Consider the following 19,397-nt stretch of genomic DNA (forward strand, 5'->3'; position numbering starts at 1 on the left):
GTTGGAAGATTAATATTTTGATTCAAATTTCATTGCTTAGCCTCATCAAGATGCTATTGTATGTCAAGTGGATTTTAATGGGAAACAAGCCTTTTCTCAGTTCTCTGTTTATTCTTTAGTTTCATAATTTTCTCTGCCTACTATTTTCACCATTGATACTTCTTTGCTTTCCTCTTATGCTGTTGAATTATTTCTCTTGCATTTATCTCTCTTCCATCTTAACCCCAGATTTCTCTCATGTCCACACCGTTTGTTTCCACATTGCCTTTTCCTTGTGATGTACTAAATTATTCTCGTCTGTAAAAGTCAAGATATACAGCATCTGTCTGCTACAGAGCTCCTTTCCTTTGCTGCCAGCATATCTCATTGAACTGAGTTGCTGATTTTTATTCTATGTTGTATCATTTCACTTTTTACCACTTCTCTCTGAAGGACATTCCTATTTGTGCTAGAGGTAATCTTTCTTTACTCTGGTGGTCATTCTAGGACCATTATCAAACCTGTGTCTTCCTTTCCTCAGCTCTCTAAGACGTCCAGATCAGCCCTGTCTGTTGTGCTTTATTTTGTTGTGGCCACTGTGATTCCCTATTGTTGCCTTGGCTAATTTATTGTATTCTGTGTTAAAGGATCTGAAGGCCTCTGCAAAGTCTGGAAGGGTAGCTAAAAGTAGTTGGAGTAGTTTGTAATAGCAAACTTCTAGCAGGTTAGTGTTGATTTGAATCTCTTTGAGAAAGGCAGAAAAAGTAAGAGTGGAGATGACACAGTGTGTATGGAAATCTCTGGGCTTGAATTGTCTGATTTATCAGTGCACACTCCACAAGATGCCGTGCACAGTAGATGGTGACTTCTTTTGCAAAATCATCGTTGTAATAAGAATTACTGTTTCCAGAAAAGACACTTTCAAATGGGAATATCACAAAGCTTAGCCACATAAGTATCATGTACTCTTGTGGATATTGAGTTCTGGACATTTCAAGCGTTTTGGAAAATCAAAGCATTCTTGTCCATACGTGATGAGGAAGTAAGACTTACAGACCAGATCTTTTTCTGTATCATGGTCAACTCCAAGCCTTCACAAATTAGACTGGCCTAGGACATAGCAAACCGGCCCTGAGGGTGTCCTGAGGTGCCCTCAGGGCTTCTTCCTATCACTGTGGAACAGACTTGCTCCCTACTCTTACCATTCCACTGCGCAGAGAGGTCTGCAGTGCCAGCATGGCACAAGCTCTCCCCAGTTCTCTCTGGAAAAAAAAAATAATACATGAGGTGTCCAGCATAAGGCAGAGGAACAGGCACATTCCCTGTTGCTGTCGGTGAAGGAGTAAGGAGAAGGCGACACACTTTCCCCACCGGTGCCTTTCACCACCAACTCCCTCCACCGACCCAAACCCCTTCCCCCTCTTCCTTCCCTATCCCATTAGCCCACATTCTCTTCCTGCCCAGCCCTCCAGCGCTGCCTAATCTCATTTACAGGGGCTACTGCCAGATCTGCTGGCAGATGCAGTTTCTTGGCCGCGGTGAGCGAGCCGAGAGCGCCGAAGAAGAGGAGGCGGAGGCGGAGGCGGAGGAGGAGGAGGAGGGGAGGCGGGGGGGGAGGCTGCCGTGTGGCGGAGCGGCGGCGGCGGCAGCAGCAGCACCTTTGACGTGCCCGTCCCCCACGTGACGGCCGCTCCATTGCGGGGAGGGAGCTGAGCTGCCGCCGCTCCGGCAGAGCAGGGCAGAGCCGCAGCCTCGGCGGCGGCGGCGGCACCGGCAGCGGCAGCGCCTCTGCCCGCAGCCTGCGCGTCTGCGTGCGTGCGTGTGTGATGAGCGAGCACCGCGTCCCTCCGCCCGCTGCCGGCTGACACCGACCGCGCGGGGCGCGCCAGGAGGAGGCGAGGAGCCGCGGCCACCGCGCAGTGACCTTGGCACAGGAGGTAAAGGGGGCGGGCGGGGAGTCTCCCTCCGCGCCCCTCCCTCTGCACCCCCTCCGCGCCCCCGCCCCGGGGCGAGGCCGGGGCGCCGCCGCTGTCCGCGGTGCTGCCGCTGTCCGCGGTGCTGAACGCGAGCTCCGCGTCGCCCGGGCTCCCTGCCGGGCGAGCCGGCTCTCCCGACCATTTGCCGCCACGGACGGGCACTGCGGGGGCCGGGCAGGGCGAACCGGCTCTGGGGACGAGGTGCGGTGAAGCCAACGAGCGAGGAGTGTTGGAAGTGGGGGTTGGGGGGCTTTGGAGGTAAGCGTTTGGAGTAGAGCTCAGCCCTCTGGGCTGATCCGCGGCCGGCGGTACGGTCTGTAGATGGAGCGCGTCCTGACACCCGCCTGCAAAGCCGGAGCCGCGGCCGGTTCCGCGCTCTCGCTCAGCGCGGCTCCCGTGTGCGCGGAGGGGGAAGGAGATAGGGCTGGCGGCGGGGCCGGTGTTTTGCAGTTGAAGTGCGATGAAAGTCGGTGAAAGCAACCGGGGAGGTTTTCTGGCTTGTTTCCTCCTTCCCGCCCCCGCCCCCCCCCCCCCCCCCGCCTCCCCACCGTCACCTGCTTCCCTCCCCCGGCATAGGTGTAAGAGTGAACACGTGCTGGCAAATTAAAGGGAAGTTTAAAGGATCTGGTTTGCTTTTTGTGCATTTGAGGGTTGTGAAAGTTGCCATGGCCCAAGCTGGGAGGTGAGGACACTGCTGAATATGCAGCCCTGGGCAGAGTCTGTCCTCCCAAAGCTGTAGTCTGGAAGGTGCAGAGAATCCCTTGGTGAAGCCTGTGCAGGGGAGGAAGGAGACATCTGTGTGATGTGGTGGTTAGTGGTGTGTCAGGGAGCTATTCGGAGTGACAATTCATTAACAGCTAGATTAGATTAACATATTACATTCATTATTTACAGGCAAAAGAGAGTAATGACAGTAAACGGTGAATTAGCAGCTTTGCGCCAATGTAAATATCTGTTGGAGTAAGAGCGTGCGCTGATTCTGATAACGTGTAGATAGAAAATCAGGTCCATTAATTGTCAAGGAAGGAAGGAGACCTGAGGCGATCTCTTACTGAAACCACTTTTACCTTTTACAGTGCAACATCCAAAAGCGGATCAAATTTGTGGGACATGGCACAAGGAAATAATTATGGGCAAAGCAGCAACGGGGTGGCTGATGAATCCCCGAACATGCTGGTGTACAGAAAGGTAAGCCTTCATGCTTTTCAGAAGCTGAGGAAGGGACTTCAGGAAATGACGAAGTGTTGGACTCTTTTGCCTAGCCATTATTTTTCCTGATTCTCTCCAGTTTCATGAACAGTTGCTGCTGCTGTGCTTTGTGTTGGATGGAGAGTCTGATTTCAGAACACGATCGCCTGACACTAATTTGGAATGTTTTGTGTCTCTTGACATTTATACTGCCTAACGCAGTTTAAATGGCATGTGCAAAGTATCCCAGGTACCACTAGCTACTCCCGTTTTGAGAAATGACTGAATCTGTTGTATTAAATGGTAAAATATGCACACGTCAACATTGCATCATGTTCAGAACAGTTGGTTTTGAATTTGAAATACTTCATATATTTTTTTTAGCTTTCTGCAGTGATACATATGATATGTGATGGTGGTGATGTGCCGGAGACTGGAATATGTTTTGAGTTCAAGTGTTGACTTGTAAAATCTATTTGTAAAATGAATTAATAATTTGTTAAAGCTAAATATTAACTGTGTAATACAACATTTTGTATTCTGTTTCTGGGCGAAGATTTTCAGAGTGCAGGAAAGTCAGAACTATTAACATTTCATATGAGGGGAAAAGTTATTAAACGTATTACTTATCTGCAATCATCACAACTTAAAAAAATCAAACACAGACACTCTGGGAATTCTCTCTGGGAAGAATTTCTAATATAGTTATTCTAATAGCATCAATATAATTTTTTTTTCTCAAAAAAGAATAACAAAATAAATTATAATAATAATGGAGAAAAATAACTTTGCTCTTGCAAACTGAAATATATAATTATGCAACTACTTTTTTGTTCTTAGAACACAGTGCTTTCTAACTTGTTTGTGGTTGTTTTTATCAGGTGGAAAAAAAAAATCAATATTTTTACTTTGTTAGAGGCATTGACTTTTCTTTTGGCAAGCTAACTGTAATAGAAAGCACCTGATATATACTCAGTTTAGTCTCTGAGGTGAACTGAGGTATCATCAGTAACTGTGGTAAGTGTTCTTTTCCCAGAAATGAAAAAATATTCTGAAATTGAAGTCTGATGCATGCTTTTTTCTTTTCCTATTTTCAGATATGTTACTGATTTCAGTTAGTTGGTCATATTTGCCATTTTGAAAAATTAGGCTCTTTTTATGTAAATGAATGAATTTATGAGCTTAACCTTAGTTACCCACCTGTGTAAGAATGCACATCAAGAAAAATGCAGAATTACCTTGCTCTTAACACCACAAGTGTGTTTCAAAATGCAGTTGTATGCCTGAAATTATCCGTGAAGATATGCTACATATGTAAAAAGCAATATAGCAAAGCTTATATTGTTCTCTATAGGTTTTTGATCTTTCTAAACAGAATCTTTGCACATTTGTCGTGTATTTACATGCTGAGAAAGGAGGGTTTTATCAGCTTATTTACTACATAGAGTGGGAAAATAGAGAAACTGTTTCTCTTCTCCCGTGGTGACTTTGTCTGAGAAACTGGTCAAGATTGTGACCCATTATATTTAGTGTGACCTTATGCCAAAATTTAACATAGCCCCTGAGCAGCCTCAGCAGATTGAAAGGGAACTGCTGACGTGAGTGTCGAGAATCCTGGTGATGCAGAGGAAATTTGAAAATGAGGAGTGGCGATAGGACGCAAAACCTCAGGTGTATGTTCAGCAAATCAAAGCATCAAACGCCTTTTCAGTTCTCTGTAAATCAACAGTAAAGAGATGATATCAGTTTCTGTCTTCCAGTGTAGCAGTAGTCCTTCCCTTCTTGTCACTAAAGTGCAAGTGGTGCACTGAGTATTAAACTTCTGAAGAGCGCTGACCTTCTACAGCGTTACCTGCCATATTTATTTGTGTATGTGTCAACTTATTTTTGTCGCATGGTGAATCAAAAGATTATTTAAGATTGTGCATACTGGTGTTACAGTACAGAGAGAAAACTAAGTGGTCTTTCCTTTGGCAGTATTCGAGGAATAGGCAACAAAATAATAGATAACTTCTGAAAAAGTCACCTACCTTTTTCTGCAGTATGATATTGCTGTAATCAAATGTGTTATAAATTCTGTGTCTAGAACATAAGAGGAAGGTGGTTAGGTGGAAACAGTGTCATTTTGGAATATATAATCTCAATAAAATTATTTAATAGCAACAACAACAACATCGACACATGGAATAGCAGACATTTTGTGACCTGTGTACCTGGAAGGAAGAGATGGGACATCTCTTACTACTTGTGTTAACAGAGAACTAAAATTTGGCTGTGGTGAGGGAAGACCATCACTTTGGCTATAAAACACAATTTTGAAATCTGGAAATTCTGCTAGTCTGTCTAACTTTCAGGCACAATCTTAACTAAGTATGTTCTGAACTACATGGAGTTACAGTCCTGTGTTTCCTAAATCCTGATTCTATCAGGAGCATTTCCGAGAAAATTCTGTACAGAATGAAGTTCTGGTGATTACAAATTCATTATTTCAGGCTTGAATTGTTATAGAATCATTATTGCACTTTAAGTAAATCACGAACTCTTGACAAAAAAAAAGGCTGTTTTTCTATTTTTTTAAAATATATTTGGGTTGTGATTAGTTACTTGTTTGAAGGGTTGAAGCAAGATGGATTATTCAAATTGTAATCTAGAGTAATATAGAGTGTAGATAGCCTGTTGTTCTCATAGTAGCTTGTATTAATAGACAAAGAAGGGCTTCAATGCATTTTTCTTTCAGATATGATTTTTTTTTTTTAAATCAATGTAAGATAATTAAATATTCAATGCATACATAACTTAGAATTACTTATTTGAATCTGTGATGGAAAAGACAGCAGCACAGATAAATAGTTCCTTATATCATTTTTACACTGCCTTTTAAGATGCTTATGCCAGTGTTTTTATGCCTTGGAGAATACTTTTTATTTTAATAGAACGTCAGCTGCATTATACTTTTTGGCTATCAGCCTAATTATAAATTAATGACATGTGACACATCGTTGGTACTAACAGACCTTAGAAAAAGTCCTGAATTTTTCTGCTAGTAGCCTGAGGCAAACGTAAAAAATGTAAAACTCCTGCTTTGACTTCCTCTCCAACAGAGTCCATTCCAGTCAGCAATTAAAAGAGGTAAGGTGCTAGAATCCATAGAATTTTAACATTACAACTTTCTCATACAGAAATCTTGAATTTCAGCAGCGCTAATTTACTGTTGCAACTAGGTCTTAAAGAAGAGACTTGAAATGTAATATAAGGCCCATATTGTACAGCTTTTCGAAGTTTCAGAGCCTGACCTTCCTTTTTTTTTTTTTTTTTTTTTATCTCATGTATGGCACAAATAATTAAAAGAAGAAGAGTTGTCTTTGAGGAACTTCCATTTTAGACCTACTGCTGGTCCTGCTAAACCCTTGTTCGTCTTTCTGGTTTGTGCTTTGCTTACTTTTTTAGTCAAACATATGCTGCAAGGATTAGGAGTTCTAATTTGTAACTTTGATGGTAATTCTATTGGGGTCTGAACTAGCTTCATTTGAGAGTTGATAGCTTTATTTTGTAGCAATGAGATTAGCCTTGTCTGAATAGTAATATGTTGTGACCGAGACTTTGATTGTCTACCTTCCTGACTGCCCCAAGTGTTACAATAGCATTTGCAAAAGCTGATTAGACTTACTAACAGTTGGAGCTTTCAATGCTGTAATGAAGATAATGAGGTGTTTGTTCTGTTCTTGTGACAATTGTTGAAGGTCATATATTCCAATACTCGTGTATAGCCAAGAGCTGATTTTGTAATCTCAAGCTACATCTTAGTTTATCATGATCTGATATTCTTCATAGAAACTATCCCCCAAAGCATGATACTTGGCAAGTGTTGTTGTAAAGAAGCAATAGCCATGCAGCGGCAACATTTGAGGAAATAGTGACCATCATCTTCTGATAACCAGTCTCCTCTCTGCTTGTACCAGAGATGACTTCCAGTTTAACGTGCAGAAAATACTGTGTTCTCATGTGGCTTTTGTCAACTGCTCCCTTAAAAAAAAGATTGTTGAAAGAAAATATCACAGATAACTGTGTGTTTCTCAGAGCCTGTGAGACTAAGGAGGGACATGGTAGGAGGGATTTTTTCTAAGTGCTGTCACTCACTTTGATAAGGGAAGAATTAGTCTGATACTATGCATTTCTGAATATGCCATCACAACCTATGGAGGCATCTTGCTTCCAGAGTAAATTACTGAGTTTCTTACTACATTTGCAAATGCCAGGGTACTCTAAGGTACTAGAGAAAAGTAGTTTTTGTTTTATTTTTTGATTAAATTACAGTATACCTCTACGTTATGCAGTTTCTTCTTCTGAGAAGAAGAGTGGTACTATTGCAAGTCTTGGATGCTGGTCTTGGTTTTATTCCAACACTCATCATTATAGAATTGACAGAGGAAGGTCCACATCTATGGACCTCAGGAATTCCAGCTGTAGGAAGAACAGTATTTACCTCCCTATGCAGTATGAATGTTATGAGGATATTGTTGTAATTCCAGAGTAGGTGGTTGATAGTGAAGTAAGCTATTACATAGGTAATATTTAGAGGGCAGGAACTTAGTACTGAAGGACAGAACAATTGCTAGATGCTGTTGACTGCCTTTCATATGGTGAGGCTGCATGTTTCCCTGTATGCTCTCTCCCTTGTGTTTTGAATCTACCCACTGTGCAGTGATTCACTTTGATGCTGTGTCCTCTCCTGGAATGATTATTGTTAGTACTAGGTGTAGCATGTATGTTTTGGCATCATTTGTGATAAGAGCAGTGTAAAGGATTTGGTTGTCTTCACAGTTACACAGAATCACTGAAAATGCCAAGGAAACCTGATTTAAAATATGTCTACCTGAGTCTGCAGGTGGCTAGATCTGCGAGAAGGGCACCTGCCCTATATATTTGCTTTGGTGATTCCTGCTGGTATTTTACATCTTTTCTGTTCTCCTCTTCCTTCCACTAGGTGTAGAAATGTTTCAAGTGATATTGTCATTAGAGGTTTACTGCTGCTTACTGTTCTGAGCTTGATGTGCTCAGATCACTGGCATTACTGTCAAACGGAAAAACCCCACAGAATTCTGTGCCACCATGTTACTTCCTTTCTCCATCCCACATCTGCCATCTGAAAACTGTATGTGCCTGTTTTGATTGTGCATTGTCATTTTCAGTTTCTCTGCTTCTTTCCTTTGAAGCAGTCTACATTTGTAGCTATGGAAACAATGATGCTGTTGATAGTGACGTACAATATGGAGCCAGAAATTTGTTTTGGAGTTTTGAATTTTGTTTTCTTTTACTTCAGACTGACAACATTCTTTATGAACTGCAGGAATTTTAATAGTAACCTCTATCATATGATAACATTTGATATATTCCCACCAAAGCTGATATGAGCTATAATGAGGCCGCATTAAAATACTTGCCTGTAAATACAACTTGTTAAATCGTGGCTGTTTTCCCAGTTCAGGAATCACAAACCAATTGAAGCATAGTTGTAATTTTTAGTGTAGGAAGCACTACACCAGCTTCTCCAGATCAGTCTGTAAAAGCTGCTAAAATAGAAGCAATTGAGCTTATGAAGTCCATTTACAAATATAAATCCCAGGTCAATCCTAGAAAGAACAGAGTAAAGTCACCAGCAGAATATGTTTGGTTTTCACATGCTATAAAACTTTTCAGACAAAGTGCTGGGGAAAGGTAAACACTGCAATATAGAGTGTGAACAATAGCTGATTTTCAACTACATCTCTAAAAAAAATTAAAGCTTTTACAGAATAAATGTATCTGATTATTCTGTTGCAGATGGGTAAACTAAGGCATGACAGTGACATTCCAGGGCAGTGGAAAAGCTAAAAAAAACACCTTTTTTTTTTTTTTTTTGTAAAGTACAGGAAATTATTTTCTACAAAGAGACAGCCATTAGGGCTGAGCTTGCAAAATACTACCTGGAATGGCTTCCATTATTCTAATTTTTTTTTTTTTTTAAATGGAAACAGATTGCAGTAGTAGGAGGAAAAAGTTGGAAATGTAGAAGACCTTTTGTCGACTTTGATCAAACCACGAAAAGTCTGAATTTTAATAGTAGTAATATGAACCTTACAAAGATGACTAAGGGAAGAAAACTTTGAGGGTGAGATTAGTAGCAGGAGGAGATTGACCACTTTAGAAAAACATCTTCAAAATGAAACTTTGAGATGATGACTTTTCTTCTTTGAGTGAAGAAAAAAATACATGTACAATTTTCCATGATGAAAGAGTCAGCTGAGAATTTTTATTTAGGTCTTGATTGCCATGAGGTATAAAAACAAAAAAATGGAGATGAAAAGGTTGAGCTAGTTATTAAAGTATGTATTGGTTACAGGAGTAACTGGAGTAGATATAGTGGGAATGAGGTTGTCTTTGAAGGCACAGGGGATGTTAATCCTCGGAGCTGAACTGAGAAGCAGAGTTGGGAACTGTAGCTTCTTCTGGAGAGTGAGAAATGCCTGGGATTAGTGCAGGAGAGTGGGCTGGCCAAGAAATGGAGCTGTAGGAACAGGTGTAGGAGCACCTCGTAAAGCCATTGTAACTGTCAATGAAGCTTTTACAGGGATGGAAGCTTGGCATTTGGGCTATTTAGCCTCCTAAAATTTGGAGCCTGTTTTGTGCTCGTGTGTATGTGTATATATCTATGTTTGAAGGCTTCCTTTGTCAGATGCTGCTATGGATCTCTCTCAATTTGTTTGTAATGCTTCGTGTATCTCTGAGAAGACAGCTTTGTGGGCTGAGTTTCAGAGAAGCCACTTTGCCCTGAACACCTTCACAGACAACAAAAGCCAGAGACACCACTCTTGCTTTTTCTCACTGTTGTTACCTGCTTTTCCTTCAAATATACTTCTGGCTAAAAGTTTATTGCTGATGAATAGGAACTGGAGGGTTGACACTGTAATGTATGTTTTACCCATGTTTTTCCGATGAAGATGCCTGTTTTTCAAGATTTTTATAGTTGTGGTAGTTCTACTCAATTGATGACATCTTTGATAGCCATTAAATGAAATTTGAAGTGTATTAGATCCACAGCATCATTCAAATGTGAAACCCTTTTGAGGAAGTCTCTAAGAATTTATCATGTTGTATTCGTATCAATGATGTGCTGTTTTAATTCTGAAAAACTTTAAGCAAGAGCCAAATAGACCCCAAGGACCATCCAGACAGAAATTTATCCATCACAGTGAAACCACCTTTCTTCTGGTGTTCTTGTACTGATTTTACCAAAACTGGGTAAAATGGGCATTTTGAAGCTGTATTAACACTTCTGCATCACTTCTACTGGGGTTGTGTGTTTGCTTTTCTTATTCCTTTGACCTGTGCTGAATCCCATTTGACTAACATAGTGTGAAGTTCTGGGGAGGAAGGATTGTGCCACAGAGGAAGAGATAGTGAGCACAGAGGATCTCTTCCTTGTACATCTGAATTGCATTGTGATTGTTTAGCTGAAAGTGAAAATTGCTCCCTGTAACACCAAAGGATTTTTTTTTCTTTCTGTTCCAGTTATTCTTGATGACGTAGATGGTTGTATAATGTGAATGTACGTGTATGTACATGCATATGCACTTATAGTATTTCCGTAGTCTAATCTAACGAACGGATTGGCGGATATAAATACCCTTTCAGCAGTGCAGAGTCCTGCTGCTGTGGGACAGGCAGTGGCAGTGGGGTGGGTCTGCTTTCATGATAGATTCTGTGGGGTCAGGAATCTCACTGGCATGTTGCTTTTGTGACTGTTTATGCTTTTGTGACTGTTTATGCTTTTGTGACTGTTTATGCTTTTGTGACCATTCTTTGTTGATTAAATAGCAATCCACAGTAAAACAAAAGAAAATATACATACAGCGCCCATGGAATTTATTTTGGAAGGAGTATTATGCCAGCCAAGCCCACTTTTATTGTAATTTGATTATTGATTCATAGTTGAATAAACATGAACAGAAATCTTGTATTAGAGGGCATTTAAATATATAATAGCTTTTGACAATATCTCATGTATCTGTTGTAACAGCATTGTACTTTGTCTTCCACGTTGTAAAAATGTATTACACTGAAGTATTTAAAATAGCTGTTGTTTTAAAGCTCCCTAAATTCTGGTGAAAAACCACAGTTTTTCTGATCTACTTTTACATCAGGATGAATAAGCAGTTTACTGAATGCCTTTTGAAAGAAAGACATATTAGTGCTTCTTAACACCTACACTTCTCTGAGCTACCGACTGTAAGAAGTTTTAATCTTCTGTGAGCTAGATTCTGCCCTCAGATTGGGATTCACGACATCTCTTGCTATTAGCAGGAGCCATACAATTACGTTTGATATAGAATCAATACCAACAAGAAGAATGACGAAACTTAATAATAAACCCTCAAATTTACACAAACTTGAGGCAGGTATTTTATTATAAGAATTCTTTTTATGTTGTACACTTTTGTCTATATGGAGGAGAAAATATAGAACACTGTGACTGTACCACAAATTCCCGATGTTGGCATGTTTAGTGCTGCAGGCATATAAGTGTGACCTGAAGAGTAAGTTCAAAACTGTAAAATGGGATGGCCTCTTAGGAGTAAATGGAAAAATTAGCGTATGAATAATGCTGTCATACAGGGCTATACTAAGATTTCTGTATGGCTTGAGTGGTTCGTTTTAGCTGTGTCATCTGTAAGACAGGTGGTCTGCTGTATAATTAAACTCATCTTAGTGAAATTCTGTGAAGATGAACTGTTTACTTTGATAAATTTCAGGTACTTTACAAAGTACTATGGTTACAGGAATGCAGTTTTAGACAATTAGAATACTATGAACAACAAGAGTTCTACCCAGCTGCTCACAGTATTACTAGCTTTTAAACGTCTCGGGGTTTTTTTTTAGAGTTACTAAGCAACCAGGAATCTCATTCAAGTCACTAGGAGCTAAAGGTTTTGAGTACCTTTTCATAAATCATGTCTATTACTCTGTGGAATCACTACCTGAATGAAATATTTCAATTCTGACTCCTGTTGTCTGGAGGGAACACCAGTGTCCGTCACAGGAGAAGAGCTGTACTAATGCCCAGTATGGCTTATACATTGGTTTGGTTTCTAAGAGAGAGGAGAAATACCTTTGGCTTCTTTAAAACAGGGATAAATGATACAGTGCTTTATCTGCACTCATTGCCTAAAAACCTGTAGTGTGAGAATAGTAGATCTGATATAGGAAAATCTTTTCAAAGTTCAAGCAACTATTCTGTTCTGCAAAGAGTTGTGACCTGAAGCACTTCGGTTCATTTATAGAGGAAAAAATTAGTTCTGATCTTGCTTTCTCTTTACCATCAACTCCACTTCTGTAGCGTTACTTTTGGATGTTGAAGTTCACGTTCAGCTGTTTAATAAACACACTGTCCTGTTCTTATAGTGAGGTAGTGTTTGTATCTCGTTTTGAGATATACTCAGAACAAAAGCATGTGAACAAGTTCTGTTTATATAGTCGTATTTGTATTTATCTGTGCTGATACATCTGTAGCTGCCATGCCGTTAACCTTTGAACAGAGTCTTTGGTACATAGTTGGTCAGGCAGGCCATAGCCAATGCTATTGTCTCTGGGATTCTTTTGTTTTTTTTTTTTTTCTGTCTAGAAATTGAGGGCTAACTTTGAATCCAGGACACTAGACTTGACAATCCTTTCTAGTTCCGAATTCCAACGTTTAGGAGCTCTCACTTTAAACTGCAGAAAATAAGATGTTCTACAGGTATAAATGTGTAACTGTGGATTGCCTCTGAAGGTTCTACCTTTCCTTCCAACTTACTGATGTCCGTTATCTAAATGAAATGAAAACAAACACAGATATTGAGATGTCAGTTTATGTTGTCTGGAAGGGTGTTAGCACAGGACTTTGAATTGCCATACTTTTTTTTTTTTTTTCTTTTTTTTTTAAGTATTTTGAAGAACTATATTTCTTGCTTCCCCTTCAAACAGGAATTCTATCCTTTGTGTCCTGTGAAACAGTTTCTTTAAGTAGCTCATTTTATGGGTCTTATTCTTAGTCACTCTCGGCAATATTAAAGGACATGGAGTAGGTTCAAGGACAAAACGGTGCATGTGAGGTGCTGAAAGAAAGATATTCAGCATCACATTATTTTGTCACTTGGAATATATTTGTCTTCATGTGGGCCGTACCACCAATTGCTCCATCCAGCGTATATGGCAAGAGAAGCAGGGTTGAACGAGATCCCTAGGATTGTACAGGTGCTTCTGGAAACGGTGCCGGAGGTTCACTAGGTGGTGCTCTTACCCCTGGGTAGCGACCGAACATCCCACAGGGATGCTGAGAGGGATTCTCTTGAGGAAGGAATCAATGCTGGTCTGGTAAACTGTGTCTTCCATGCTAGGTGTTGATGTTGGTGTCCTGATCAAATTGTTGATCAAATCTTTTGATGGTGATTTTAATTCACTGATGCTCGTTCTGCAGTTTCCAGGGTGGGAAACCTCTACTGTCTTCATACGTTCCTCAGCCAGACACTGCTGTTTGTTGCCTGCACTCATGTTACACGCAGGAGGCTGTTGGGTGTAGTGTTCTGTTGTCAATCTGAAAAGATAACTTCTGTGCATAAAATTTACAATCTAAGTATAAAACAATAGGTGGCAACATGATTTGGGGAGACTAGTCAGAAGAGGCTGAGACTAGGTAAGTTCCATTTTTTTCCCCTTCAATGCATGGATTTCTCTTTGCCTTACCTTCAGAATAATATTTGAGAATCATCAAAATGGAAGTGAAGCTTCCACAAATTCAGTCGTTCGCATGATTATACTTATATGCTTATGTATTAGCCAGTTAGACTTCAGAGTGTTAATAGAGACTTTCAGTGTGCTTTGTTATTGCATTGTTAGCTACCCTCAGGATCGTTATTTTCTGGAACATTTGAAGCATGTAGTAGATGCAGTTGCAGGGATAAAGTGCTCCCCTTCCTTATTTTTTTTTTTAAGTTTTTTTTTTTTAATTTAAAGCTAAGCTAAGTTCTTTCCTACTTATCTTGTAGAAGTAGATGTGAAATTTTACTTTATGTGACCTTAAATGCAGAATAACTACTGTTCTCACTTGGGTTATTAAGGTTCATTCCTTGAAAAGCAGTACCACATGGTTACTGGGTTGGTGAAATGTTACAGAAGTTCTTAGGCAGTAGTGTCCTGGTGGTAGCATGCTAGAGGTGTGAATTCCAACTTTTTTTCCACTGAAGTAGGCTATATTGTAGAAAGAATTAGATGAAACCTTATGCTTTGTTTATATTTTCCGTTTTCCCTTCGAAGCAACTAAATGTAATGATGACTTTTGAATTAATTGCTCTTCTACAAGGTAAATAAGTTTTCATAATTGACATATCATTTGTAACATTAACTATTAATGCAGTGAGTGACTTCTGACAAGTGAGAATAAATAACATAATAGTCATTAGCCAGTGTAACACCTTTTTTGCTGAAGGAAGAGATGGATAGTGTTTTGAGGATCTAATCTACATTAGGAGACAGTGGAAAAGCAGTGGCAGATAGGATGTTACACTGAAGTGCAACAGTAGCCATACTTTTTGCTAATGCTAGGATGATTTGTGATGAGTGGTCTGTTATATCACTCTTCCAATCTGTCAGATCTCAGCTGATTGCCTTCCTTTAGGACTGAATGTGATCATGCAGAGGGAGACTCTGAGTGTGGGAGAAGGAAGGTTAAGTCTAGGTCGTGCTGTTTAATGGTTTTGAATAAATCACTCTATATCTAGCAAGCTGAACGGCATACAGGCACGTTGTGCTTAGCTCCTTAGGATGCGGAAAAGTAAGAGCTAGGTATTATTTTAAATAATATGTGCAGCAGCCTTTATCATAAAAGTAAAAAACCCCTCCCTACATTGAGTAGGAAAAGAAGAACCACAGAAACTCTTCATTTGTGCAGTGCTGTAGAAAGAGTAAATTTCTCATGGCTAGAGAATGTGATTTCCTTAAGAGCAAGAAGAGTGTCTAAAATCAAGTATTGCGTTTAGAAAAGTGGGAGTGGGAACGTGAATGTGATTCATAGTTCTGCTGTGCTGTTTGACAAAATGGTAGTAATTTTGTGCCTCTGTTTCCCATTTGTAATTTGGAGATAGTTCAGCTAGATTATGAGGAGATACTGAACATAAGACTGATTATATTTTTAGATAGTGTGTGGCATAGTGATGGTAGTATTGCAATAAGAAATATTGGCTTATTTTTCTGATACACCTTTTTTCCAGTTGTTTTGCACAATTCCACTGTGATTCATTACAGATGTAACCTTTGACTTTCTGACTAACAGATTTTTATCACTTTTGAGTGAAGTTCCATCAGCCTGGAGAACTTTGACTCTCAGTGGAGTGTTAAGTGGAGATACAGTGACTGAATCCCCACAGTGTGCTGGTAGTGTCCTTTCTAGAGCCCTTGCTTCTGTTTCTTTACCTGCTTCGAATTCTTCGGTGAGTGATGACAGAGGGAAAGAAAATGTACATGACCCACAATACAGGCCCATCTGTGAAGAACAGATGGCATCTTAACAATTTTTCCAATGATTTGGTTATTTTCCCTTCCATTTCCTGTAAATTGTCTAGGGGAAACTCTCGTGCTGAAACAAGCAAGAATAATGGAAGTGCTGACCTTTATTGATGGAATGGTATTTTGTGCTTTCTGACCACGGCAGCCTAATCTCACTTCTGTAATGCCTATAAATGCTATGCTTGAAATAATATGTAATTCTATGGAATCCAAACACAGGTTTTTTTTTCATGCCACTAAAAAACCGGAGGATATCTGTAACTAAAGCAGTGTGTGGGAGCCATGTTTGTGAGATTTTTCTTTCCAGCAGTTTAAAACTAGTCAGAACACTGAAAAGGTATTGTGGCAAGGGTAGCTGAAGGGACATTAATCCACACTGCATTTTCTCCAAGCTTTAATTTTTGTAACAGGTACTGTAAATGTACCTCTGAGCAATGTATCCTAACATTCACTGCGCTGAAGCAGAAAGTCTAGTCTTTCAATCTGCATTCATATGGATAGCTGAGTTTAATATGAATAGTAGTAAGTTGAATGAACATATGCAGCTTTGTACACAGTATTAATGTGAAACATGAGTAGACCTGCAAAACAACTGTCTTATTTGTTTCTTTTGCTTGGCTGTCACGTAGACTTTTTTTTTCATTAAGGCTGATATTATTGGCATCTGTGCTATCACCAGCATGATGTAATTCCCCCAACTATGTATATGTATACCCATGTTTGCAGCTGGTATTCTAGCTATGACTAAGTTTTCCTACCCAACTTCAATAGTTCCTTGCTTTTTTGTCATGGTCCTCTCTTTTATTATTATGTCTTACATCCATACTTACATCCGAAGTATTTTTTCTTTGAGCAAAGAAAGTATTTTTTTTCTTTGAGCAAAGGGAGAGAATAACGTAGATGAAAGACTATGCTATAAAAAGTACATGTTCTCTATAGAACTGCATCAGCAAGTTTGGACATTTAATAACCATTATTACTTAGTGAAGTAACTTTTTCATGTAATATTTTGTTGAAGAGATTCATATATAGTCAAATTTTTGACAAGTATTACTTCTGAACTAGCAACTCCCATGTGTCTGCTCTTAAACTGTACAACAGTTATTTTTTGAAGTCTGTCTTCATTTGCCTCTTCTACTAACAGAACTGTGTGCTCTGGAATGATTAGCTTTGATATAAAATATTTTCCTCACTTTGGATTAGTGTTCCATTTCTTTTCCATAAGTGTTCAGTTTTCTTTTTCATAAACTTTTATCAAGTAACATTGGAAGCACCTTAGTATGTCACTTCTAAAATCCATTATACTAAACCAATTTATTTGTCAAAGACATCTTTACCTCTCAGAAGCTGTGAGTTTTTTCAATTATAAAGGGCAACTCTGGAGTCGTAACACTAGAATCAATATAACTTTAAATTGTTTTGTTAGAATGTGGCTGTCTGCTAATGAGGTTGAGTCATGGCCCTAGACAGTGCATGATTTTAAGTCTGATGCTCTGTTGAGTTTTGTGCTGTTTCTGGCTGCTTGCAAGAGAGGCATATGACAAATTACAGTTTGAGTCTGACCAAGCTTTTCCTTCTGCAATCACAAAAACTTTTTATGAGCCAGAATACATTTGTTTTTCCATCCTTAGTTCAATTTTCACTGCTTCAGTTCAGTATGGAAATCTAATAAAACCCTTTTATTAGCATAATTTTATTGCATTTAAATTTTAGCCAAGTTCCCTAAGCAAGTGTTATGGTTTAATCCCAGTCAGCAATCGAATACTACTCAGCTGCTTGCTCCCCCTCCCACTTTGCAGTGACATGGGGGAGAGAATTGGGAAGAAAGGAAAACTCATGGGTGAGATCAAGACAGTTTACGGGGACAGCAAAGGAAGATGATAATAACAAAATATAGGGATACTAAAATATACAAAACAAACAATGCATAATTTCTCGCCATCTGATGACCTGACGACGGATACAGCTCATCCCGATCAGCAATCATGGAAACAAAATGGAGCAGTAAGCAAAGGAGGGCAAGAAAGAGAAAGCTGCCCCACCCCTGGCCAACTCCACTTATATGCTGAGCATGACATGTATGGTATGGAATACTTCCTTTGGCTGGTTTGGGTCAACTGCACTGGCTATACTCCTCCCAGCTTCTTGCACCTGCACATTAGTGAAACCTGGGAAGCTGGAAAGTGTGCTTGGTCTTTTTAGCAACAACTAACAACATCAGTGTATTATCAACATTCTTCACATACCAAATCCCATACTAAATCCAAATTGCAGGAGCTACAGGGAAGAAAATTATCTCCATCTCAGCCGAAACCAGGACAACCAGGAGCCAAATGAAATACCCCATGCAGTTTACATGGACTAAAGCAATGTACCTTATATGCAGAGCCAAGATTTTTTTCTTAGTCTAATTAAAGTATTAGCAATCTATTCAGATTGCTGATCTATTCAGATTATTCATCCAGTTAGAATACTTCACACAGACACTCACATATATATCCCTAATTATCCAATAATTTCTAATTCCAAATATTAGTATAGTTAAAACTGATATACACAAGCTGTTTGTTATATATTTCTTTCTCTGGTGTTAGGCTCAACTTTTCTAGGCTACTTAGGATACTAAGGTAGATAGTGCTAAATTATCTTCTAAAAGGATGGTGAAGGATTACAGCTGCATCCTGATGGAAAGAGTGTGATGCTGATATTGAGTATTTCTTCCTTGTTGCTCTTGGATCTGCTTGTATTTATTGTTTTGTGTTTGCTAACACAGTCATCTTGCTTGCTCTTTCTTTGTTGGTCCCCAAGTTCCATTTTATATCAGTTTTTCTATATATGGTGTGTTTTACCCAGCTGCTAAAGTTGCATTCGTTTACCACGAGTTTGACAATGTATGATTTGTATTTTTAGCTGTGGAGCCCACATATCATCCTATGCAAGTACTGTTAAAAGTCTCTACTATCATCTGCTACTTGAGCTTTTTGGAGGCTTCTGTTACAGACCCCTATCTTTCTTCAACAGCCTTCAGGCTTCTTTAACATAAGTAGTATTTTATTAGCACATCCTTGTCATCTCCTTGTATTAGGGTTATTGAATTGTTCACTGTACAAAATCAATGATCCCTTAGAAAATATGTGTATCTACAGATATGTATAGATATCATGTTTTGCTGATTACTTACTGTTAATTTTGCTGGTATGTTACTAAAATTACCTTATAACAGTTTTCGCAGTAAAAGACAAATTATTCTGGCTGTAGATAGGAAGGACTTTATTTAAAACTTCTGATTTTTGCCTTTTCTAAAGTAACGAGAGCACCACAAGATTTATCTTATAAATCTTACATAGTCTACAATCTGTGGATCACAACGTACCAGTAAAGCAGAGGTAAACATAACAGGTTGAATCTGCTGAAAAAGAAATTCTGTCCATGGTTGTGATCCAAAAATAGTCACTTGTACAGACTGAGACTGTTGGTGAGTGTAATCTAAGAGGCCCCATTAAAAACCATGACCTTTAGCAAACAAGTGATTATTACCCCCGTCTTCCACTCAAGTCTTATAACTGATGCCTGACTTTGCAGCAGTTTGAACTTTGCAATCATCTTAAATGAATGCAGGCGAAAGACCTTATTAAATAAAAAGCAGAAGCAGAATAATTTTGGACATAATTTGAACAT

General features: G+C 39.4%; 1 protein-coding gene across 6 annotated transcripts in view; it reads left to right on the forward strand.

Annotated features, from left to right (window-relative positions):
• The first annotated feature begins 1,694 nt into the window (after positions 1–1,694).
• Positions 1,695–19,397, forward strand: part of RGS7 (regulator of G protein signaling 7) — a 256,555-nt gene continuing 238,852 nt past the window's right edge. For all 6 annotated transcript variants that reach the window (XM_086743449.1, XM_086743450.1, XM_086743452.1 and 3 more), the window contains exons 1-2: positions 1,695–1,916; positions 3,032–3,143. In XM_086743449.1, coding sequence (XP_086599575.1) covers positions 3,066–3,143 — 78 coding nt within the window. In that variant the 5' untranslated portion in view covers positions 1,695–1,916; positions 3,032–3,065. The remainder of the gene's footprint in view (positions 1,917–3,031; positions 3,144–19,397) is intronic.

The sequence above is a fragment of the Chlamydotis macqueenii genome, chromosome 3, assembly GCF_036417535.1.
Source record: "Chlamydotis macqueenii isolate bChlMac1 chromosome 3, bChlMac1.mat, whole genome shotgun sequence".
NCBI lineage: Eukaryota > Metazoa > Chordata > Aves > Otidiformes > Otididae > Chlamydotis > Chlamydotis macqueenii.